We start from the raw sequence: 25,242 nt of genomic DNA, 5'->3' as shown, positions 1-25,242 counted from the left end.
CGAATGCTAAAAGTTTATGTGAAATTACAAGGAAATTAGAGGTTCTCTTCTCACTACAATCAAATGCTGCATCCCACATTTCTCAGACCTGGTGAAGTTCTCTGTATGGCTGTATTTTGAACTCAGGTTACAGTATTTCTGTATGTAAATCTCAGTGATCAGTTGTTATACATACTAAAATTACCTTTAGGCTAGTTAGGTTTTTGTCAGAAACAAGATGCAAGTATGTTGTAGACTTTTATTTTTCAGTGCTAAATTTAAGCTTACTGTTTACATATCCATAATGATAGGTATTTGCTTATTAACATTTTTTTGACCTTGTGCAATACCTGCAGTTGTTTACGATTGTTCAAAACTTCTGCATCAATTGTTGCCTATAAAAATTTGAGAGGAGAAACAAAAGATTGCAGGAGAATGTTAAATAGATGGATTGCTGCCTATCACTTAATGGAAGAAATCACTGTCATTCTTTAGAGACCAATGGTATTCTTTTATTAGGAGCTACTTCTTTTGCTGATTTACTAGGATCAAAATGTTCTTGCTGGCTCTGGTTTCTGCTCATGTCACGAGATTGAAAAACTGAGAAGGGACATCTATTTGCGCAGAACTGAAAAAATGCTGTCATGTTCAGAAGCTGAACAGATTGGTGGGGAACACCTCAATAACAAACCCCATCCCTAGGCTAAAGGATTATGTAACTTTTAACTTAATCTTTGCATTGCTTGAAATTTAAACTAAAGCCACTCACCTTGGCAGTTCCACAGTGCTCGCTAATTTTTCATTCCTTAGCCATCTAATGGCAGTCTTTTCGTTTTCACCCTAACACTTTAAAAGGTGAATGAAGATGATAAATGAGGACAGACTAGGCTGAGATCGAGTCCTTGATATTTATTATTGTTCTTTCCAAAATCTGCTGATAATCCTTCTGGGCTTTTCAGTGGAGCAGAGTCCTGTTGGGCTGCTCTGGATTCTCTGCGTTTTGTGGTTCCAGAAGTGGCTCCATTTCTTGTCTTGGCTCTAGCACTAAGACCCTTCTCCGTTTGTATGTTTTTCCTTGCTGAAGAACAGGGTTGTTGGAGGTAGGAAGGCTGATCTTTGAAGCACTGGCTAGTATTTCCTTGTCCTCCCTGTTGGATGTACCAAGAGGTGGGTTTCCAAGGACAAACCATAGCATCTGTGTAGAAATGCATTGTGTTTTACATACCTGAATGCAGAACATGTTCTGGTGAGTTAACAATCTCACCAAGCAGCTGCAACATTTTCCTTACAGGCGTGTTGCTATCATTGTGGTTAGAGTGGAAGTGCTTTGTCTTCTCTGTAGATGTTGATTGGAGTTGGCTGGGCCCACCTTGCCGATAAGCACTGCAGTTTGAGATCCTAGCTGTAAGGCTGAATCAAAAGGGAATATTCTGGAGCAGCCCAGGAAGAAAACCAAGCAGTAAATTCTGACACGATCAGCCAGTTGCTGAGCCACAGCAGCAGAGCTACAGAAGGACAAGACGACTATTATTTCTGTTTGAATACCCTTTGAATAGGCTATAGGCTCTGGTATCTAAATTTGTTTCACGCATCGTTGAACTAGAATATTTAGAGGAGGGTCGTAGGGTTTTGCATGCTTTCTTTGTATGTCTTCTGCCTTTTGATTTGAAATGTTGTGTGTGGTGTGGCACTCGCTTTGAAAATTGAAATGAAAGATTTCACGTAAGGCTGAGAAGATAAATATTTTTATAATAATGTTTCTTGAGTCACAGGCATTAAAATTACCCTTAAGAAAAAAACCAAGATGTCTTATTTCTGCATGAGAGGAGGGATTGCAGTAGTACTGTAAAAGGAAACCAGACCTTTCTACTTCTGTATTTAGAATTTGCGTAGTGAAATGCTCAGAGAAAGTAGCTAAGGGTGGAAAAACCAAAGGTGAAGTCAAAGGTATGACTAGAGGAAAAGTGTCTTGCTGAAGAAGCCTAACCAATTGCATATGTTCTTCAATTCTGTTTTACTTGTTTTAAGTGAGGAGATACTAGTCAAGAAAACCATGCCTGTGTGTAAGTGAGGAAGAGAGGAGTTGGTTTTGTATGTATGTGTGTGAGCTATGTGCACCCAGAAATGAGGTCCCAGAAGATACATGTTTGTATCTAAGTAAAGTAGAAAGCAAATAAAACATGCAAGCTGTACACATTTCTTGCGGTTCATTTGAGCCTTTCGCTGTTGTACATTGACTTTCTTAATATCTAATTTCATTTAAAATTTAAGAGTAGGTCTGTATGTGATAGGACCAGAGGTGTAATGCTCTAAGGGATGCTGCTTTACAATACACATTTCTTTTGAAAATGTTAAAGATCATCAAGTTATTTTGGTTATGGGGGGAGAAATTATATTTTCAAGTGCACAGTAATGTTTGTTTGATTTTTGGGTTTGTTTTTTTTAATTATCCAAATTACAACTTCTGTGTGTGCTTTTTTTTTATTTTAGGCATCAAAAAATAAAGATGGAAAAGAGCAGAGTGAAGCTATATCACCATCGGAGGAAGAAGAAACTTTTTCTTGGCCTGGTCCCAAAACTGTTGTGCTAAGGAGGACATCTCAGGGTTTTGGCTTCACCTTAAGACACTTCATAGTTTACCCTCCAGAATCTGCAGTTCAGTTTTCTTTTAAAGTAAGTTACATTAATAATGAAGCACTTATATATAGCTTTATTATACTTTTAGGGTCAAAAATCCAGCTTGCTTGAAAGTAAATGTATATATAAGATTGTCTTACACAGATGAAAGATCCCTTGTGTGTAAGGTGGGTGGGCGGGCTCACTTATTACATTGTTTGATAACCATGTACTGATCTGTTCTAAGAAAATGGAATTGACTGGGTATGAGCTCACCCGAGTTAAAAATACTTGTTACCATGGGTAAGACCAGTGGTTATTGCAGAATATGGAAATATTTATCTCTACAGAATTTTTTTTTTACCCAAAGCCAGTGTGATTAGTCTGTACACCTTTTAAAATGTAGACTTAAAGGGTGGGAGGCTTGGGGGGGGGGGGTGTTTTGTCTCATCCCTCCTGTCCGTCCTCTGCCCGCCCCCCCCCCGCCCCAATTGAAATTTGTCATACATCATATGAAGAGAATAGCCTGGAAAAGCATTAGTTTACAATAGTTTCTGAGTATCCTAAAATTAATGTATGTTAGAAAGATGGGTTGTGTTTCTATATTCTGTTCTTTCTGCTGAAAAGAACAACAATCTGCAATTCCCTGTTAGTCAGGAGACAAATATATACAGGCCTACATTAAAGGACAACTTTCTTAACTTAAAATATTTTACAGTTATTTATTTAAAATAAGTAGTTCTAAATGTTAAATAGCTAATTGGTCTGCATTGCTCAAAGGGTGTATGTATTCTCCTATGTGACTGAACCTTTTGAAAGTTGCTGTAGTACCTGATGTTGAGAAAAAGTCCATTTAATAGTGATAGACACTTGAATATTGAGAGAGGGTTTCTCCTAGTGAGTTCAAATAATATTTGCTCATTTTAAAGTCATCAAGTATGCAAGTTCTCATAATCTATGCCACCTCTCATTTTCGCTTTTGCTTTTCCAGTTAGGCAGAAGAACAGATTCTTACCAAGATGGGGAATGGTTATTGAAGCTTCACGCTCTTCCCAAATAGCTAATTGACTTGTGTCTCTGCAGGAGTCTTTCGTTAAAGTTGTCATTTTTGCCTGTCCTAGGTGGCTGTAAGATTTCTTCTGAAGTAGAAAAAGCTGTGCAGGAGAAAGTTGGCACATTTTTCCAGTTAACTTCAGCTATTGAGCCTGCACTTGAGCGCCCAAATTTTTTCCCCTTGACAAGGGGTCCCTGAAGCTAACTGGAAGCAAGACTATTAGCAGTATCAGGTGATCCCAACATTTCTGTCCTTCAACACAGGTTATAGAGAGTCTGCCAAGAGCAATATCTGGTTGAATTCCAGTGTGAAACAGGAAGGAGGGTGGGGAAGGCTTAGCTGAGCAGAACAAATTACATGCACTTGTTAGCATCTCCCAATGGCAACCCCTATTCACATTGAGGGCGAAAAAATAAACAGCGTGAGCAGGATGAATCTCCTTAACTAAGAAGTGACTGGATAGGTTTCTTCAGGAATGTATCAGTAGATCTTTCTGAGGAGGAGGATACCTTTTTCACATGCAGAAGGAGATAGGCACACGGAAGGGCAAGTAATATAAAAAAGAAATGTCAGCCCTTCTCCTCTTATTCACATCTGATGGTTTCTGAGAGAGACCCAGGCAGTACATAGTGAGCCTGATACCTGCAAATCTCAAGGCGTGTCTTGAAGTTCTACCTCCCCCTTCTTCTGCAAGAGAGCTCTTAGCACCTCTTTTTTTTTTTTTTTTTCCCTCTGTTTCTTCTCTGATTTGTCAGAATCTGGTTAATTCATTCCCATTTCTGTCTGTTTTTTGAAAAGGAAATAACGAGATTGTTGGATAATCGTAATACTTTTATTCAGGGATTCAGTTACATGTAAAGATGGTAAGGTTCATTTGGACAGAGCCCTTGTCAATACTTCTGTAAATTAACCTAACTGTTACATTCTCTCTTCTTCCTTTTAATGTCCATGAGGTGGTAGGAAAAAAAACCCAGATCTTCAAAATTATTATTTGTGCGTCTTTATAAGGTGGCTTTTATAGAAGTCTGTGTACCTAAGTTATGGTACTAAAGAATGAAATTCACTTATTGTCAGCCTGATCCTAATATGAGGCAAATCTGATTTCTCTGCCATTCTTATTGGTCGTATTGGTTACCAGCTAATTACAGTCTCTGTCATTGATTCCAAGTTGAAATAGCATTCCTGTCTCTTTCCTCGATCAAAACTGTAATGGCCTTGGAAGGCAGAGATGTTTTGTTTTGCACACCTTAGAGGTAGTATAAAAATGATAACTATGATTTGGTTTTCTGACTGTCTTAAATCTTGTAGTAGCCTTGTCCCTTCTTCACACCTGAGAATGCATGCAGTTACCTCAGACTTAAGGTAGAGGTTACAGCTGGAACTTAAAGATGCCATTGACATAACAGCCGGAGTTACTCAATCCTCTACTAGTTTCTCAGAGACGCAATCCTTTTGTTATCACAAGTGTCAACCTGATGCTGTCACTTTCCCTCTAGATCAGTGCAGAGGTCTTTTTTTACCCCACGGAAGCTTTGCATTCTAGCTCCTCTGATTGCTTTCAAGGAGAGATTTCAAGATCGCTAAATCTTACTGCAAGTCAACACAAACTGGTAGAGGCAGTAAAGAGAAAAACATCTAAAACAGCTCTCCTTCAATCAGTCTTTCCACATTCTTTTTTTTTTTTTTTTTTTTAATACCCGCTCTTGGTACCAATTCAGAAATATCTAGTGAAAATTTCTCCATTAAAAGTTCTGCTTCTGTTGCTTGCAGTTTGTGTGTGTTTTGAAAAGCTGTTGACAGGTCAATTCTGTGAAATTCTGTTGACAGGTGGAATTTTCTGGGGAGAAAAGGACAAGGCTCCTCACATGGGGTGAACAGTGGGCATCTCTAGGACAGAGAGCATAATGCTCCTAGACTGCAGGGTGTAATAAAGGTCACACCACAGCTGGATATTCCATGGGAATGGGAAGAAAAGCTTCCTACAGGCCGGAGAAGGCTGCAACCTGGAAAGTGACTGAAGTGAATTTTCTTGGAAGCAAAGAACTCTACCCCAAAGGATGTATTGAGTGGAGAAGAGTGGGCATTATTTTATAAAAATCTTTAATAATCTGTTCTCTGCCTAGGTGCATTTGAGGTGTTGGGGTTTTATTTAAATTTTAAGTAGTTCAGTGTTCCAGTTGTTAGTCTAATAAAGCCTGTGTTCAGTTGAAAAGCCTTTTTTTAGTTGTCCTGGGGAGGAACTACAAGGAAGTGTACAAGGAAGAGGTCTAGGCAGATCTGCCTCAAAGCTCTGGCTGACTGGGAGTCCCAAAACACACTTGTCTTTTAATATATTAACACCTAATAGTACCTGCCTTGAGTTATCTTCAGTTCTTCAGGTGATTTTTTTTTTTTTTTTTTTTTTTTTTTGGTGACACCTTCCCTTAATATTTCACAGACTGGAGGCACACCTTACCCTTGCTATTCAATAGGGAGAGAGCTGTAAGGCTTCTCCTGTTATTCAGAAGTGCAGAGCACCAGTCTAAAAGAATGAGGGTCACTTTTGTGCAGAAGCAAAGTCCATCTTACAGTCAAGAGCATGAAATTCTAGCTATCTGGTCCATCTCATGGATGTCTCTACGTGTCGCAGAACTTCAACAAGGGTTTCTTTTGTTTCAGAGCTGATCAGAAAAACCCAACAGTGCTAAACTTTCATTTTATTTTTAATGATGCTACTGATTTTTTCTGAAAAAGAAAGAACTGATCAAAACCTGTATAAAATAGGTGGAGTCGTGTTAACCAAGAGACTTAGGGTTTGGTGAGAGTAAACTCTAGTTGCAGATATTTATAGCCTTACACGTACAAAGCTGATTTCTGCGTTTCATAGACTTCTACTGTCATCAATGTGAAACTGCAATTCTTGGTAGATAGCTAGACCAGTGCTCTAACTGGCATGCTGGGCCACCTGAGTTAGATGTGTAACACCTGAATAAGCAGGGTGAGTTGCAAGAATAAAACTTGATACCTTAGTGACAAGGTGACAGTGACCCACATAACTGCGTATGAGGAGCATCCATAAAGCTTTGTTTCCTCCATTTACATCTGACTGGAAAACAGGCCTTACTTGCTGTTGTTGAAATGATTGAACATGATTGGTTATAATTAATTCAGGGAAGTATCTCTGCGTATTTTAATACTGAATACTAGTATGTTATATTTAGTTTATTTATGTTTTTATTATATATTATATTAAATTTATTTCATTTAACATTCAGTGTGTACATAGTACTGCAGATCTAGGTCAAATTCAGGATATCTTTTCATGGTTCCTGCACAAAACAGCTAATTAACTACAAATCAAGGGACTATTTCTCATTGTAATTGTTATTAGTTAACTACTTCATAAACATTATGATAGAGAAAGGTTATGGAAGAAAGTGTTGTTTGGTAGGTCTGTTGGGAGGGACAGCCCTGTGTGAAGGATGGTGTGAAAGATGATCTTGGAACCTGAGATTGCAGTTTAACATATTTCACTTTGGCAAAAGTACTTGGCTGTGCTTGTGCGGGGCCACACACCGAACTGGGAATAGCTGCACATTCAGGAACAACCCATTATGCATCCTTCTTGCTTCCCGTGCCTCCTTTCCCTTCAGAAAGTGAATAGGGAGTGTGTGGAAGATTTCTTAAGCTAGCCTTGCAAAAAACCTATGTTAAATTATGCTTTTAACATCAGATGTTTATTAGGATTTGTTAGTCAGCAACATGCTTTTTTTGCATGTGAAGTTCGTTCTCCAGGTTCAGTCAGTCTGAGAAGCAAGTAAGTGATAAAACCTTCTCTAGGTATGGAAGCAGCATATACTAACATCTTGCAATGTGTAAGAGGTAAATGTAGGAGGGAAGGCTAATTCCAAAACATTTGCGTTATAAAGCATTCCATTTTTAAAGGCCTGAGCTCATTGGCTTGATACCATGAAAAACTAATGTTTTGCAGCTGTCTCTTATAACAGAGCTTTGCATACCCAGTGACAAACTGACAAACCCACTGCAGTATTTCATAAATGATGGCAATTCTATATTAGCTAACTTTTCACTTCCATAGTTCTTTCTGTTTTATAGCATCAAACCAGGTAACCCCCCCCCTGTGTGTGACCCACATTTTCCAGACTATGAGCTCTAATATTCAAAGTCCTAAAGATGTTTTTTCACTTGACAGATTGGGTGGAAACTAGAGACGTGCAGATGTTAGCCTTGTCTAATTCTTCACTGCTGTTCTTTTGGGTGATCATAGTTCAAAACCAGCTGGCTGTTACAGGGCTTCAAGCAATCTAGTGATAAATTTTAACAGTACTTGTCTACTAGTGTGGTATTTTTGCCAAAGTATAGAGCAGACAGGACTGTCCAGCTTAAGGGTATACCGTTTGCTGCTCTCAGAGTTTGGGTGGTAATGATAATTATCGTGGCTTTTTAAAAGTAGAACAAGTACCAGATCTCCGTTAACTCAGTGTTTTGGGGGTTTTGGGTTTCTTTTGTTGTTGTTTTTTCTTCCTTAAAGTTATCTTTCTGTAGTATCTTACAAAGCTCCAGCAGAACTCTTGTACAAGTCTCACAAGAAATGTATTGCACCTAGGAGAGACTTCTCATCCTCATCATTATATAGTGTTCATATCCAGGTCTTACTCCCTCTCTTTCTTCAAGTCTTCCTCTCTTGAATAATTTGCTCAGATCAGTGTGCAATTGCTTTGAAAATATTTAATATGAAAAAGATAGTGATTTGTCTTTAAATGCAAAAGACCTAGAAATTTGGAATTAATCCATTTAAAAGTAGAAGGGAATATACAGATGAAAATTATTTCTGTGATCATCTCCTTGCTCCTTCTTTCCTTCAGGACAAAGCTGTTTTAATTAGCTGAGGTGAATTGTTAGAAATACTTTCCAAATAGTACGGATTAGTCTAAGGAATTGTATTGAGGTTGAAAGTTTATTACTCCATAAAGTTACAGTTCAGGAAAAAAGCATGTATTTCCATATTTAAACAATTGTGCTTTTCAAATGGTAGAATTTTTTAGATGAGATTAGCCATGATCTTTCAAAAGTCTTTCATTCATATTAAAATAATGGACAAGAAAGTAACTTAAGTAATCATTTTCTATTTTAAGCATGCCATTCTCCCTCAGGACATTCCAGTTGTGTGATTTCTTTTTTTTTTTAAGGCCTGTCAGTGATACCTGGTAGTTACGATTGTGTATATATAGTGCAATGAGCAGAAGGAGAACCTCTGAGGTTGTTACTAAATAGTGTTTGGGGTAGATATTTTTTTTTTTCTAGGCAGTACTGAAGGCAAAACAAACTTGATATTTCAAATTTCAGGAAGCATATTCAGAACTTAGTTACAAAATATTTTTAATCTCTTGCATATTATTTAGCTTTGAATCCTTAGATGATTAAAGTATAACCTCTCCTGCCTGGCTTTCAGGGTAGAAGCATACTTGCAATGCCACACAGTGCAGTATTAGGCTTCATGGCAGTGTTTTGGGGGTTTTGGTACATTTGTCTTCAGATCATGCTGTTCATGTTTTTTCTGTGGGGATGTTTCATGGAACTGTGCTTAGTTTTTTTTAAAACAGGTATTACACTACATTCTCAGAATGAAAGCCTTAATTCTGTAAAGTTAAATATTTGTGAAAAAGTATGAGAGATCAGAATGCAGACTTAATCTTACAAGTTCACTTCAAGTCTGCATTTTTTTTCCATTTATCAAAATTTTTAATATGCACTCTTTCTTTTTCCTTAGGATGAAGAGAATGGGAATAGACAAGGTATGTCTTGTTTTTATTCTTTCACAGATCCAATACGTTCAACATTTCTCTTCAGCTGTGTAATACACTCAGTAGCTACCTAGGAGTTTGAAATGTAGAATCGCTTCAGTGTGACCATCAAGCTCATTGAATTTCATGGCATTGGAGCAAAAGCAAGAAAATGTCTGTCTCTTAGCTTCACTTATTTAGTGTAGGTGTTTGTGTGGCCACTAAGTTAATTATGTGCTGTATCGCTTCTGTGCTGTGTATATCACCTTGTCATGTATATGACAAGAAGACAAGAAACCAGCTGTGTTACCTTTTTAGGGCCAAAGTTTCACACTCTTAATTTGATCTGCGTGTAAGACCCACCGTTATCTGTGCAAAGTACTACTATAAAGGGTTTGAGTCTCATGGATATTTATATGCATGCATTTTAAAAAAAGTGCTATACAGTGTGTCTAATAGCAGCCAGTGTGAAATTTGAATTTTGTTGCAACTTACTCTAATAAAAGCAACACGTAAGTATATAAACCTAGTGTTGGTAGTGATGGTAAAAATTATCCACAAAAGTGGTATACAGCTGTTTTAAAAACAGAAGATAAAAAAGGTTATTCCTATTAGCTTCGTGATACTTTCTTCAGTATTTAATAGTACTGATCTAACTTATTTCATCAGTTTTGGTACTGTTGTGTACATTTGAAGAGATCCATGAAACATGCTTCAGTGATGTCAGATAAGATGTGTGAATAAAATTCTTGCACTTGATTTAGGAGGGATGGAAAAATAACTTATGTCTAGGTTATACCTGTCAGGTCCTCTCCATTTTCTTTCTCCATAGCTTTCTCCCTCTTGCATTGTGTGTGTCTGTTCTCTTTCTTAATTCACCAATTAACTTATTAATTGGTGCTACATCTCAGTCGCACTTAATTTAAATTTCTCTTTGGTATTTAGCTATTTTCTCATCCACGCTCCCCTTTTTGCTGATATCTTATTGTTTCCTTAGAAGGGTGAAAAATATGTTGATTTAGGTAAGGAAATTGGGTTTTCAGGTTGAGAGCCCAGTCCCACTTCCTCTTTTTCCCAGTCTGTTGTGATGGTAAGCTACGCAGAGGAGGTGGGATTAGTTGCATTGCGAATGTAATGTGCAGGGCTTCAGTTTGTGCTTCATCTGGCACTGCAGCACAACTCGTTGAGGACAGGTCTGTTCAAAGGTGGGTACCTTTGCTCAGAGACAGCACAGGGTGAATGCTTGTTTTACTGGGGGGTTACAGTCTGCTTTACATGGTAGCAGGGAATGGTACGTGGTTTCAGTGTACTTTTAAAAATCTCATTTAGTTGGAAGAGAGGGAACATGTCTGAACTTTTTCAGGTGTTTTGTGTAACTGTGATATATTATAGAAGCATTCTGGGAAATACGAATTTACTCGAACTTTCTTACTTTTCTCTTGGAAGCAGATAAATTCATCCATTTCATCCTCCTAGTCTTACTCAGTTGTCACCTGCTTGTTAAACAGTGAAAAGTCAATCTCTTCCTGTTCCTAATCATCCACCATCTACCCCCCAAACTTGTGACTTCCTGTATCCGCTTTGGCATACAAAAAGAAAAGGCAAATTCCTTTAGGAAGGGAAAGGAGTCAATCCTCTGTGCCAAACCAGCATGGAAGATACCACTTGTGGTCTAGAGAAAGAAGTTCTGCAGTATTCTTCTTGTCATAGCGAGAACTGAATCAGCTAAAGATGCAAATGTGGGCCTGTTTATCTAAAATGTTACCTGAGATCCATTTTTCAGCAGAGGAACCAGCAGTAAACAAACATTTGCTTGGTTCACTGAGACCTGTGCAGGTGGGAGCAAGATCACTTTCTGGAAATTTTTGTGTAGCTACTTCAACTATGAATCATAGCTCAACTGTTGCTTATTTATAGCAGCGTAGTATGTTGTATGCCTTGAAATACAGATCAAAGGGCACAAAGTGCTCTGGAAAGATAACAATATTCTCATTAGCAGGAGAGAAGTTTGGACTTGTGCTCCTTCTGGAAAGAGAAGAAGAGATGACTGTGAGGTGGAGGATGTAGGTGTCAGTAGAACTTAACCTGCCAGTTTTGTGTATTATGCCTTTTAAAAATAAGAAAATGGGACAAAGCGTATAAAACATTTTTCTCCAGCATTTAGTGTGATCTTGGGAGGTGGGAGGGATGAAGCGGTTTCTAATTTACGTTGCTACAAGTTGTTCCCAAATGAGGTGAATAGGTAGCTTGTGAGGAGAAAATCAGGAAAAGCATATCTCATTTTTCATGTTCACAAACATCATGTTAATTTAGCAAAAGCAGGTATGCCAGAAATTCTGTAAAGGATTATCACAAGGATTCTTAAAGTAATTAACATCGGAAAATTAGGCCGAGCCGCTTTGGAGCGGCAAGAAGCTGTGTGTTTGACTGCTGGATGTGGGGGTCCCTTGCTGCTGAAGCACCAGTTGCTTCAACAGCTTGAGGAAGAGCGGGTTGCTGGGCAGGAGGCTGTGCGTTGTGTGTCGTACAGAGGAGCCATCTAGTGGCAAATATATGTATTTTCCCTCAAACTTAATTGGAAAACTTGCCTGTGTGAAGCTCTGTCTTAATTAACAATGAAAATATCTTAATGATAAACATTTTTCTTTTGAAGTCTGTAGATGATAATTCACTTAATTCACTTGAGCTTTCCTCTCTCAGACTAAGCTAAGGGGATTCAAGCGTTTCATTTTTGTGAAGCAGTGTGTGCCAGTGCAAAATTCTTTTTTAAATTGACTTTGAGTGAAGATTTTTAATTACTTGCACTTTCTGCTTTGTGCTTTTCATACATTAAACTTACCTTTAAAAGTTGAGATTTTTGTCAGGTTCAGCATTTACAGATTTGAGTAGGTGAGTGTAGAGTAAAGCATTTCTATTATTATTGCCTTTTATTGAAAGCACTTGAATGTTTTTTTTTTTTTTTGAAAGGAGCTGAGTACCTAATTAAGTCTAGAGGGCAGAAGATAAAAGCGTGTGCCATGTTTGATGTATTCTAACAGTGAAAGAAATATTTTTATATGGTTTTATGTTCTGGTACAGAATTTTAGTGCAACTTTTTTAGTATATATTTCGATCATGCTCCTGGCTTGCATTAATCTTGCTTTTGGTAAGCAGTAAGATTTCAGAGCATTTAGAATAAAAGGTAATGCAAATTCATCCAGGAGAGCTTTAAACTAAGGATGACACGGGAGGGAGATGATGGCCAAGAAGCAAGTGAGGAAGTGGTGGATTGGGTTGTTAGCAAAGGGGTTAGGATGCTGTGGACAGGAGACACCTCAAGGTCAACAGTTGGGACAGAAGGGGACCACCTCAAGTGTATGCACATAAGTAAGGGAATGCCTACAGGACAGTATGATGGGGAGAGCTCTCATCCCTTTTTTGAGGGCCTCTCTGAAGCCCCTGTGCACTCACACATACAGCATGGGGAACAAGCAGGAGGAGTTGGAGGTCTGCATGCAGTTGCAGGGCTATGATCTCATTGGGGTCACAGAGGTGTGGTGGGATAGCTCACAGAAGTGGGCTAGAGTGCTGTAGTGGATGGGTACAGGCACTTGGGGAAAGACAGGTTGGGAGAACACGGAGGTCCAGTTGCTTTTGTTGTCAAGTTGTGAGAGAGCAGCAGGGATGCATGGAGCTCTGGCTTGGGATGGATGGGGAGCTGGCTTAGAGTTTGTGGTCAGGATTTGCAGGCAGACCCATGTTTTGGTGGGAGTCTGCTACAGACTGCCTGATCAGGGAAGAAGAAGTAGATGAGGCTTTCTTCAGACAACTGGTGGAAACCTCATGTGTGCAGGTCCTGGCCCTTATGGGAGACTTCAGCACCCTGTTATCTGCTGGAAGGGCATCACAGCAGATTTACCCTAAATATTTTGTAGTTATTATTTGCAACATTTCTGTTCTTTCCTACTTTTACTGCTCCAGGTTGTGACCTTAAGCTAAGCAATTAAAATGCTTTTCCAACAGGTGCACTTTATCAGAAGATGCAGGTCTTTCTCAATGGATTCCTTGGTCACTGACTGGAAACTTGTATCAGCTTCTATGGTTTTTTTGAGAATTTCTGTTATTCTGACCAGCCTGTATTAACTTGGAGTATCTTTTTCATGTGTTTTGAGGATGGTACACTGTCAGTATTCTTCCTGTTTTCTGGAGTTACCCTATTCCAAAATTTTGTTCAAGAGGTATCTCATAGGCAGAAGTCTCCCAGGAGAGCATTGTAGGAATATTTGGAGACAAGCTGAAAAATACCTATGCCTATTAAAAATAATATTTTATATTAAAAACTTGCACTGTCAACATGTGATAAGTGGTGCTGGAGAAAACCATCTCCGTTGCCATGCTGTCTCCATGCCATTTCATTGTGCACTTAATATGGTGAATATGTTGTCCTTCAAAGACTTGTTGAAGCTGTAGTTGGCAAAATACAAGTTTAGTACATATTAAATGGGTTGGTTGTTTCTTGTATCTTGTCCTAAAACATGTGTTTTCTTCAAAAATATTTGGCTTGTGGATCGTGATTAAAATGAACAGTGATAAGCATATAGAAATAGTCTGAAAGGAATTTCATCTTTCATATGAGAACTAAGGTATTTTATGTTTAATACAGTGCCTGGAAATCTAGTATCATTATAATCCAGTATCATATTTTTTTAATATGATGTTCTCGCTTTCCTACTTTATCTCCTATTTCTATGTAGAAGTATCTATAGCAACTAGCAGCTTATCTTCCCATAAACATGAAAGGCGAGTTAGGTATATTGCTCAGTGTCCTTTTCTGTAGAGACAGAGTGTGTGCTTTCTAATGAGACTTTAGACATCGGTTTTCACCGAGATTTCTAGATTGTTAAATTGTGATCACCAGGCTATTTTTTTTTATGTGCCTAACTATGGATTAAAGTTTCTACCCTTCAATTGTCTAAGCTAAACAGTTCCAATTTATTACCTGAGCTCCTTCAGCTCTGTGCAAGTCTGGTTTGACACTGTAGAGCCTTTGGGGGAAAGGTGGAAAAAATGCAGGAAAAGCTTTTTATTCCTTACTGCCGCTTACATAATGCCTTGAGTTTTTGATGTTTTATTTCTTTAAACAGACTGTTGATTTCTGTAATGTGGTTTGTGTTCTCCCAGGATTTAATTTAATCCCACGTTTTCTAACATCATTGTCTATCAGCTCAGTCTGTTATGAAATAAACTAATTGTGCCTGTGATGATGGGAACAAGGTAGATAAGGAACAAGAGAATGAATGTGAAAGCAAATAATTGGAAAGGTCATAGATTTCTGGGATAATACGGTCTAAGGTATAGGAGTGAGAGACAAGAGCTATATAACACTAATGCTTTAGGATAATGCCACAGTAAATTGTCCTTTTTTGTGGATTTTTAATCCAACTTTGTTTTTAACACTAAATGTTGAGAATGGTAAAAGAGGACTTGTTTAGTTTTCCACTGAGACCAAAGCCTGATGATTCCTTGTTTCCCTTAAGGTACATCCAGAATGTCCAGCAGAGTGGCCTTCCAACTTGTCACATGTATAATGTTTCTCAGTGACTACTATTGAGTTCAAATCATCTTTGACTTTTAATAAAAAAGTGAAGAGCTGCCTAAGTGTAATTTCCATGGATTTAGGGGAGAGTCTGTAGGTCCACTACAACAGATATAAATTGAATGGCTCTATGCTTATCTAAGAACTAAAGTAAATCCTCTAGACTGTTTAATCATAGGTTAAATTTTAAACTTGAAAAGGTTTCATTTTAGATTTGAGAGAATTGGAAAAAATTGTCATAATATTGCCAATGCCAGAGGTGCTTTGAGTAATAATAGAATGTATTTTTCCTGTATCACAAAGTTGAATGCCAGGTGTTTCTCTGCTAAATGACTCAACAGTGCTATTTTACTTGTTATCGTCCTCTTCTAGAGGCTCATCCTTGGCGCTGTATTTTGCTTAGTGTTTTTTAGTTGAGTTAATTTGTGCTTGACAGAGGGTGAAATAAGCTCTGTCAGGGCTGGGCTGGGACCTTTGGGCTCCTTTTCTGCAACGGATTGCTAGTGGAGAAATGCTTAGTATGTATGAAATTCAGTTTGCAGACTGTAAAACCCAGAATTGTCTTTAGTTGGACTCGGTTAAATGTAATCCTGACAGTTTTGTGATTTATATTTAATTAAATGAAATCTCTGTTAATAAATGTAAGTTATACTTTACTTTCAGCAATCTCTTTTTGAGTAGCTTGGGAAATGATTAGCAGGTTTTTGATTCAGTTATCAATTAGAAGCATTTGTCCCACTGTAGCTGTACATATTTCTCCTCCCTTTGCCTGAAAGGCGTCCCATGAATCAGTGCCACTCGGCATTGTTGAACCAATGGAGTGTAAATGCCTTGGATATCCAGAAGCAGACTTGTAGATCTTTGTGTTCAAGAAGACTGTTCCTTCCTCTTGAGTCAGAGAAAGATGTACATAAAAGCCTGTCTTAATTTAATAATTTGAGGTGTTTCATGGGGCTGGTGATTCTTTAGTATAAAAATGAAAGTCACCCTTGCTGTTTGCTGAGCGTAGGGCCAGGAGTAAAAATATTCTGTATAAGGTTAACAAAACTCTGTAGCCTTTATTCAGTTCCTGTGTTATAAGGATTTCTAAGTACAGTTCAGCTGCCCTGAGAAAAAGATTTTTTTTTTTTTTCTTCTAGGAAGAGGAGAAATGGCATGTTTTTAAACAGCAGATTCTTAGGAGAGACTTTGTAAGAAAGTATGTTGTTATACTGTGTCCCGAAACACTTGCAGATTTGTGCTCTGCAGGTCAAAAAGAAAGGAAGAGCTACGTCAGCAACAGTGCTTTGGCATGGATTTTTTTGTTTTGTTGGGTTTTTTATTTCCTCTTCAAAATGTAAACGTTCTTTGTCAGAGAGGTGTCCTTTGTGTGGTCTTTATGACTCAGATGTTTCTGTCTGACTGTGTTTTATATTGGAAGGTTAATGACTACAGAGAAGTGATGTGCTTGTTGCTATCTTGTAGTGTGTTGGTAGATTCAATAATACAACTTCTGCCATGTCATTTTGTTTTCCAGATGAATTGCAGAGCAGTATAGTAATACCATCTGGTCTGCAAAGAGGAGCTTAAAAACTAGCTCAAGGTTACCGCATTTGATGTAATACTAGTTATGTTTCTTGTAGCAGCTGTATTCCAAACTAGCATTTTAGGGGATTAAGCTAGAATTGACACGTGGATAAAATTACTTTCTATGTCAAGTTTAGGGGAGTTAGGAAAAGTTTTGCTGTATATGACCCCCCCAATGTAAGTTAATTATAAATGTTAACAACTCTTTATTCTACTGTTCTGTTTAAAAGTAGTAATTTTTTTTTAATACTCCCTTTTATCAGGGAGAAGGCGCGTATTAGAATTTTATTATTTTGCAAATCAGATGTCTGTGCTAGTGCAACGTACTCCCCTCTGCCACTTCTGGCATCTCAGACATTTGTCAGGAAAGCTTCCTCGTAACTTCACAATGGGAAATTTACTTTCCCCTATCAGACTGTGAAGGTGGTAATGCCTTGCAGTCTCAGCTAGTAGATCCAGGTAGTATAAAGGTTAGATCATAAATGATGGTAAATATATGTATTATGAAGAAAGTCTTTAATTTTATTTGACATTAATTTGAACAACAGTTGCAACAAGATACTACTCAATTCTGTAGATTCTACTTTGATCTCAATGGTTATTGAAGGTAGCAATTAGTGGGTTTTGGTTGAAAGTTGCTGACTAATTAGAAGATTTGCATAGAATTATGAAAAATTTACATGTTGGCTAGGAAAAATCCTGTTGCAATAAACTGCTTTTCTGTATTTGTCTTGCATTTGATTATAGGTGTTTGTGCTTCTTCAGACTACTTAACTTTGGTTATTTAGACTAAGGACCTCATTATAAAGACTTTCCTGATTCCTTACTGTCCTTGTTTAAGCCAATGAATTTTGCCTTGAGCCTTCTATATACTTGGTGATTCATTTTTATTTCCTTATTTCTGATGATACTGAATCTCTGAAGTAAAAGTTCAGACACCAGTTTTCATTTGACTAGCATCACTTAAGGGAGTGGTTGCACTGCAAGGAATATTTTAGTCGCTCTGTTAGTAAAACTACATTACTGCCTGGACAATAACTTGAGTTTTAATTTATCCTGACTGGTGACCATTTACTCATGCTGGCGATTTTTGTGTGCTCACAAGACTGATGAAGGAAAGAACAACTTTATCTTTATGGACTGTTTTTCAGTTTCTGATCAGCTAACTTGTGTACTTAGCAACTTTATATGCTTCTATTTTTTTTTTATTGCCCTTACGTAAGACTGCACCTCTGTTTATAGCTACATTTGTGGAGAAATGAAGTAAATATGAAATTCTTTTTCACAGAAGTTGTGCTTTTTTATCTGTGTTGCTTTCTTGCACATGTGAGTGTGTTCCTGGCAGCTCACACTTTCACCTGCTCTTTGTGTGTGCGTAATGTCTTGTTTTTCACTTGCAGTTGAAGATTTGGGAGAAATTGTCTTACTTGCTGGTAGCCTGCAATGTAATGCTTAATTATAAAGTTGTTTACAGAAGTACGGAGAAGGAGGGAGGTGACAAAGTAGTATGCAGTAATAGGCACTTGAAAAGCACTGGCAAACAGAATAGAATATTTCAGTTGGAAGGGACCTATGACGATCATCTAGTCCAACTGCCTGACCACTTCAGGGCTGACGAGAAGTTAAAGCATGTTATTAAGGGTATTGTCCAAGTGCCTTTTAAACATTGACAGGCTTGGGGCATTGACCACCTCTCTAGGAAGCCTGTTCCAGTGTTTGACCACCTTCTCAGTAAAGAAATGCTTCCTAATCATAGAATCATTTAGGTTGGAAAAGACTTTTAAGATCAAGTCCAACTGTAAAACTAACACTGCCAAGTCCACCACTAAACCACGTCCCTAAGTGCCACATCTACGCGTCTTTTAAATACTTCCAGGGATGGTGACTCAACCACTTCCCTGGGCAGCCTGTTCCAATGCTTGATAACCCTTTCAATGAAGAAATTTTTCCTCATGTCCAATCTAAACCTCCCCTGGTGCAACTTGAGGCCATTTCCTCTCGTCCTATCACTTGTTACTTGGGAGAAGAGACCGACACCCACCTCGCTACAACCTCCTTTCAGGTAGTTGTCCGGTCTAAACCTCCACTGGCGCAGCTCTGAACCATTCCCACGCATCCTGTCACTGGATCCCAGGGAGAAGAGATCAGCACCTCCCTCTCCACATCCCCTCCTCAGGAAGCTGTAGAGAGCAATGAGGTTGCCCCTCAGCCTCCTTTTCTCCAAACTAGACAAGCCCAAGGTCCGTAGCCGCTCCTCATAGGACATTCCTTCCAGCCCTTTCACCAGCTTTGTTGCCGTCCTCTGGTTGCATTCGAGTACCTTCACATCCTTCTTAAATTGTGGGGCCCAGAACTGCACACAGTACTCAAGGTGAGGCCGCACCAACGCTGAATACAGCGGGATAATCACCTCATCTGACCGGCTGGTTATACTGTGTTTACACCCCATGATACGGTTTGCCCTCTTGGCTGCCAGGGCAGACTGCTGACTCATACTGAGCCTGCTGTCGACCAGCACCCCCAGATCCCTTTCTGCAGGGCTGCTCTCCAGCCACTCCTCTCCCAATTTGTACTTGTGCCTGGCAAGGGTCCAATAAGGCTACATCTCTGACAGACTAGTAATGTGAGCTGCTTTACTGTTCTTTGCTGTATCGCCTTGTAAGGAATTGCTGGCATGCTCAAAAAAATTAGGCCTTTCGGTATTAGGAAGGAAAATTGTGAATCCGGTCTGACCCTATGTAGTGCAGAGCTGGAGAACTTAGTGTAAAAGTTTCACTGTGATAATCTGCTGTAGATGGTGGACTTTGGAAGGAGGGAAGTGTAGGCTCAGATTTTGGACAGCATCTTGCTTTTGCCTGATGACTGGGTGCAGACAGGACCCAATGGAGATTTAAGCACGATTAAATTGAAGTGTAGTGATTGTTAAATTTTGAGACATGAGGTAAGTTATTAGATTATCCATTTTATTTGGAATTTATTTCTGTAATGATTGAGTGCACATCTGCAAGATTTATTCCCCCTCAGTTGCTCTGAAGAAAGTATCGTTAGCTCCTACTGTCAGAAAATATTGTTTAGCTTTGCTTGAGTTTCAAACTCAAAATATAAACATACACTTTGAGGCTATGTATTCAAGTAAGTTCATTTATATGTTACTGATGGAAAGAAGTTTTGGGTTGTATCCAAGTATGTAAAAGACCAAGGAGAAATGAAGAGCATGTATTCATCTATCAAAGCTTGGGAGTCCTAGGTTTTCTTCTTGTCTTTACTTGTATTTCAATATTACTGAGCTGTAAAATGAACCTGCAAATGTAAACAACGTTTTAAAACTTGCATCCTAATTTTTTGCCCCTAAATTGATCTTTATCTTTAGGGTGGTGGTTCACTTTTTTAGGAAGAAGGATGACTGTTCAATATAGCCTCCTTCTGCATGTAGGACAAAGAAAGAAGTTTAATGTGTAATCAACTTTGTGAATTGGTCCATAAAATAGCTGTGAAAACCTGAAGTGAGTGCCCGTATTGTTGAAGAACCTCTTGGTGTAGCTGACAGGTCAGTCAGAAATCAGATGTTCAGGGAAGCCTTCAATCTCTGGTCTCCATAACTTGGTACAGTTTTCCCCTCTAGCTCAGAAGTGGGAAGTGTATTAAAGGTATTCTGTGTTGGATATTGAATGGGAGTAACCTTATCTGCTTGACCTCTTGCTTTGTGTGTTCAGGTATGGACAAGGCATAAAGTAGTATTTGAGTTTTAAGCAAACTAGCAGTAGGCCACTAACGCTTTTTGATGATTGTTTTGCAAAGGAAGCTGAGGTAGGCCCTTGGTGTTGGGTTATAAGTATCAGATATTAAATGTTATAAATTAAATGTGCCATAGGAGCTCCAATTTTTTTTTTCTTGTCACTTTTGGGATTGTAAATCTCTTCAGTAAAAGATTTAAGTGACAACACTGGGAAGGATGTTTGGTGGTCCTGTAAAAGGTCATACTTTAAGTACATTCTTGTTAAGTGGTTGAAGCAACCTTTTGTTCATGGCATCTGGGTAAATTATTCTTGGAGCTTGTCTAAACTTGCTGAAACATTACTGCCTCTTAAAGGATGAGACCCATCATGTGTTCAGTGTCTATTTAAATCAGCAGATTAAAAATGACAGATATTAACTTTGGTTCACAAAGAGCATTTTGTATGTCTTGTAGCTGTGTCCTGCTAATCAAATTTTAAAGTATTTGGGGACTGAGCTACCAGCTGGAGTTTCTTGATTTATAATTCAGTTGCTTTGTATATAGTAGTTATCTGATTCTATCAAATCAACTTCTTGATTATTCTCTACCAATCTGGAGTTATTTTGAGAAGGCCATTTAGAGCCATATGAGTAAGCCATTTTGTTCAACTGCTTTGTGGTAAAATGACAGGACACTGAGGGTCTGCAGAAGGCATTAGGCCAAAACTTGTATTTGAAAAATGTGAATCAGAGTCAGAGGGAAGTTTGGTTTTGTGCAATTTATTAAAATTCTTCAAATAATGAGCTTTTCCCATATGGAAACTGAACCAAAAAAGGTTAAGGGGGGCACCTTATTTATCTTCAATAAATAATGCTGTGGCTTAGTAAACATGGCCAGGTGGGACATTTAAAGCTGTAGCGAAAGTACTTCCAAAAGCAGTGCTATTTGTGCCTAAGTCAAAGATTAGTCACTGAAGAAGTGATTAAAACCTAATAGTCCAGTTTCGAGGAGTGTTTCTTTTATGAGCAGTGCCAGTTTTAAGCAATCCCTTTATTCTCTCCTGCTGTTTCTGCTTTTTCTGCAGTTTATATCATCCTCTCCACTATGCCAGGGTTTCCTGGTAAACTGGAAGCCAGACCTAGCTTATTTTCAATCCACATCATTTCCCCGGGCTGGCTCATCATGTAGCCTCCAAAGGGTGATATTTCCCCAGCTGAGAGTGTGGTACAAGGGTAGTAACTGGTGATAGGACCTGGGAGGGACCAAGGCTGTTAAAGCCAGCACTGGCACTGTAAAAGCTTGTCCGGCTGTAACCTTTAAGGTTGTGCCAGCGCTCATGTTTTGCACCGTGTAGGACAGGTGTGTCAGGAGAGACCAATAACACTGTAGAACAAATTAAGTTCAGTGCAGTCTTCTGGAAGACTGGAAATAAAGTTTCAAATTTTATTTTTGGGTGTTTTTTTGGTTTTGTTTTTAGCTCACTGGCATAAAAATTACACTAGTGAAGCTGTGTATAAGCTATAAACTTACTCTACCTACATACAGATGTAGCTCAGGACAGCATCACTGCATTTTAGCCTGCAATGTAGCTGTGGAGGTTTTTTTTGTTGTGGTTTTGTTTGTGTGGGGGTTTTGGGGTTGCTTTTGTTATTGTTTTGGTTTTTTCCCCCCCGTGTGTTTTGTTTGTTTGTTTTTTACTGCACTGCCCCCTTCCTGGCCCCCACCCCCAATCTTGATATCTGGAAGCAGTGGCTACTTCAATTAACAATTACTTAGATTTGGTGGCATGCATGTAAAAGCACAAGGTACCTGTGTTTCTAGAAGCATAGAAATTAAGTGTATACTGAGAAGGCAAGAAGAAACAAGTGTTATGGTTTCTAACTACTGTAGACTAACTTCTACATTTATATTGTGTATATATGGATACATACAGCATGTGCAGACATTATAATTTACTTTGAATTATACATTGCTCTTTGAATTTTGATAAATCTTCAAGAAAACTTTAGGCTTCATCTTGGAGCATCTGAAAAACACTGTTAGAAAATCAGTGTTACAGTTCTATGAGGACTATAAATCAATGTTATGTTTTTTTCTTCTAAGGAAAGATGTAAAAATTTTATTTTTCAGTTTGTACTACTAATTCTTACTCAGTTTGTCTGGGTTTATATCTTATGCCAGATAAGAATCTAGAAGAGGAAGGGGTAATTCTTACTGAATAGTGTAGGCATCAGCATGAGGATGAAGTAGCAATGAGATGATGAAATGAACCTGAAAAATACCACTTAATGGGACATATTCGCAAGTTTAAGTTTGAGACACATCTCTCTCCCCACCTCCTTCCCCTTTCTTTTTTTCCTCAGGCACCTGAAAGATCTTTAGTGTAGCCAAACGAAATGCTGTCTTTAGGACTCCTAGTCTCTCTTCCTTCCCTCATCCAAAACTGAACTTGAGTATTTAATGTAATGATGAACATGGCAGGATTACATTTCACAATAATTCTTAAAGTAAAAACATTGTAATGCAGTATAATTAAATGCTTTTAAGCAATATTCTTTCTTCCTCAGGAAAACAAAGAAATAGACTGGAGCCAATGGATACCATATTTGTTAAACAAGTTAAAGAGGGTGGACCTGCTTTTGAAGCTGGACTGTGCACAGGTACCGTTCTTCTGTAACACCGATAGCATGTTTGGTGTACATGATGTAAAATATATATGATTTAAACTTCTACATATAGTTCTGTCTTCCATTTAAACCTTGTTCTTTTCTTCAGAAGTTTGAAACTTCTCTTCTAAGTTGTTCTCCAGTGTTTTTCATCTCAAAAACACCGTTGTGTTCTCTCAGGAGGTGCTATATAAAATGTATTAAGGCATTAAAGTCTTAGTCTTTTTGTATTATTATCTTTTAAAAAAGAAGGAACAAGTATATGGTAAAATATGTGAGGAGAAAGAGAAAAGGGAGGAAATTGACACCTGTAAGCTCCTGTTTCTTGTGTTTGTGACAAATTGATAACCTCAAAACATTCAGGTTTTTGTCCTTTGAATTAAATTATTCCACCTCCTTTGAATTAAATGGGAACAATCCAAGTCTATCTCTTATCAAATTTTGTTCAGTTGTTTGATTTAATCAAACTGGAGAGCAGAAAGCATGTTTTTTGTGAAGTGCCAGGTACTTTGTCACACCTTTAAGTGTCGAAGGAAAAAAAGCTATGTTAGAATGGGAAGTCTTACAAGTGTCAAAACAGTAAGTTATGTAGGTGGATACCACTACAAACACAGGTTTCTGTTCTTAAAACTATGACAAAACATATGTTCTATGAAAGGATTATATTTGTGTCGATAATGGGATGTTGATATTTTCTTTTGAAAAGTTATGTACATGCATTTGACTGGAATAGAATAATTTTTGTATGTTTCTTCCTAAAGAAATACAAATATTCTAGGATGATCGCAATTTAAAAACAGTACTAGATCCTTCTTGTACAGCATAAGGCATTTTTCTTTTTTAACTCTTCCTCAAGTAGTTATTCAGGGAAGGGCTACTTTGGCATTATTTTAATGCTATTATATAAACAAATGTTTTGGCTTGATAAAGTGCAGCATATGTTGAAGTTGTACAGAGGAGCCATGTTAATTTCTACTCTGTTCAGTGTTTGCCAAATTGAAAGAGATTAAATCCATAGAGAATATTTTATTTTTAAGCATAGAAGAGATTTTTTAGGAGCCCAGAAGAAAGAACAAAAAATAAATGAGAAAATACATTTTTAAATTACCAGAATATTATTCTTAAACACACAGTGCTGATAGCAGTTATATCTAATTGGGTCATGCCACTATTTCTTGTTTAAAACTTTAGGGTGAAATATATTACTATATCTCTTATCTTGAAATTATATTATAAAACACTCAGGGAATGATCAGCAAGGTAGATTGCTTAATCTCTGATACAGACACTGTATACATTTCTTATTTTGTAGAATCAACTGTATTTTGGTTTTGGTGTGGGGTTTTTTTTTAAATTCAACTTGGCTTTGTTTCACGGTCACACTAATGGAAAGAAAATACTCGAAAATCTAATACGAGTTTAGGTAGTTATGTTTGTCAATTCTTATTTCACTGCTGCAGGGTCCTTTGTAATACTGACAGTCTCAACCCAAGCTTCGTTACCCAGAATCAATGAGCTCTGTTTCAGGAGCCTACCTGGCTGCTACTCACCAGAAAGCTTGGAATACTCTTGCAAATTTGAGGAATAGGTTAAAAAACCTTAAATGTAAGACAATTCATTCTGAGTATTTTTGAATACTCCTGTGAAATTATCTTTGTTAGTTAGAAAGATCATACTTCCCATCTTTAACCTCTGAGGCATTTCATTAAAAAAGAACATATCTGTGAGTTCCAAACATAAATATTTTAGAAATATTGAAATACAGATAGCCAAAACAGATCCACATTTCCCATGTCTTGATCTTCATGCTGTCATTTATGTATATGCAGGAATGTAAAGAACTAAAATCTGTGTGGAAAGGGCGATGGTGTAAATGCATTCAGATTAATTTTTAGTTTGATCAAAGGTATTTAATGGGCCACCAGATTGATAGAGAGCTATTAGAAAAAGCCTTCATGCTTCTATACCCTTTTTTTGCACTACAGGCACTGGCCTTCCCGTTTATGTGTACCTGAAGCTGAGCAAAGTTGTATTTTGCGGAGTTGCCTGCGCCCACTTCTTTCATGTAACCAGTTCTGCAGCGTGTCCCACCTGAGTTTTTTGGCAGGTTCATTGGATGCATGATTCAAGTAGTCTTGTTTCACTGCTGTGTGTAACCTAGTCTGTTTCTTTGAAAAATAAAAACTGCACAAGAATAGATAAGATATGACCTACTTCAAAGATACCCCTAATTACTCAGTATTCCCACTAAAAACTGTAAAGATCTACATCTGTGGGCAAGTTCTGAA

At 38.0% G+C, this 25,242-nt stretch overlaps 1 protein-coding gene across 4 annotated transcripts in view; it reads left to right on the top strand.

Annotated features, from left to right (window-relative positions):
- The window catches only part of ARHGAP21 (Rho GTPase activating protein 21), a 129,608-nt gene that overhangs the window by 51,148 nt on the left and 53,218 nt on the right, over positions 1–25,242 (top strand). For all 4 annotated transcript variants that reach the window (XM_076331713.1, XM_076331712.1, XM_076331714.1 and 1 more), the window contains 3 exons: positions 2,470–2,652; positions 9,420–9,444; positions 22,856–22,948. In XM_076331713.1, coding sequence (XP_076187828.1) covers positions 2,470–2,652; positions 9,420–9,444; positions 22,856–22,948 — 301 coding nt within the window. The remainder of the gene's footprint in view (positions 1–2,469; positions 2,653–9,419; positions 9,445–22,855; positions 22,949–25,242) is intronic.

The sequence above is a fragment of the Aptenodytes patagonicus genome, chromosome 2 (assembly GCF_965638725.1).
Source record: "Aptenodytes patagonicus chromosome 2, bAptPat1.pri.cur, whole genome shotgun sequence".
Classification (NCBI taxonomy): Eukaryota; Metazoa; Chordata; class Aves; order Sphenisciformes; family Spheniscidae; genus Aptenodytes; species Aptenodytes patagonicus.
The sequence above is the reverse complement of the archived record's forward strand: the minus strand, read 5'-3'. Positions and strand labels throughout refer to the sequence as shown.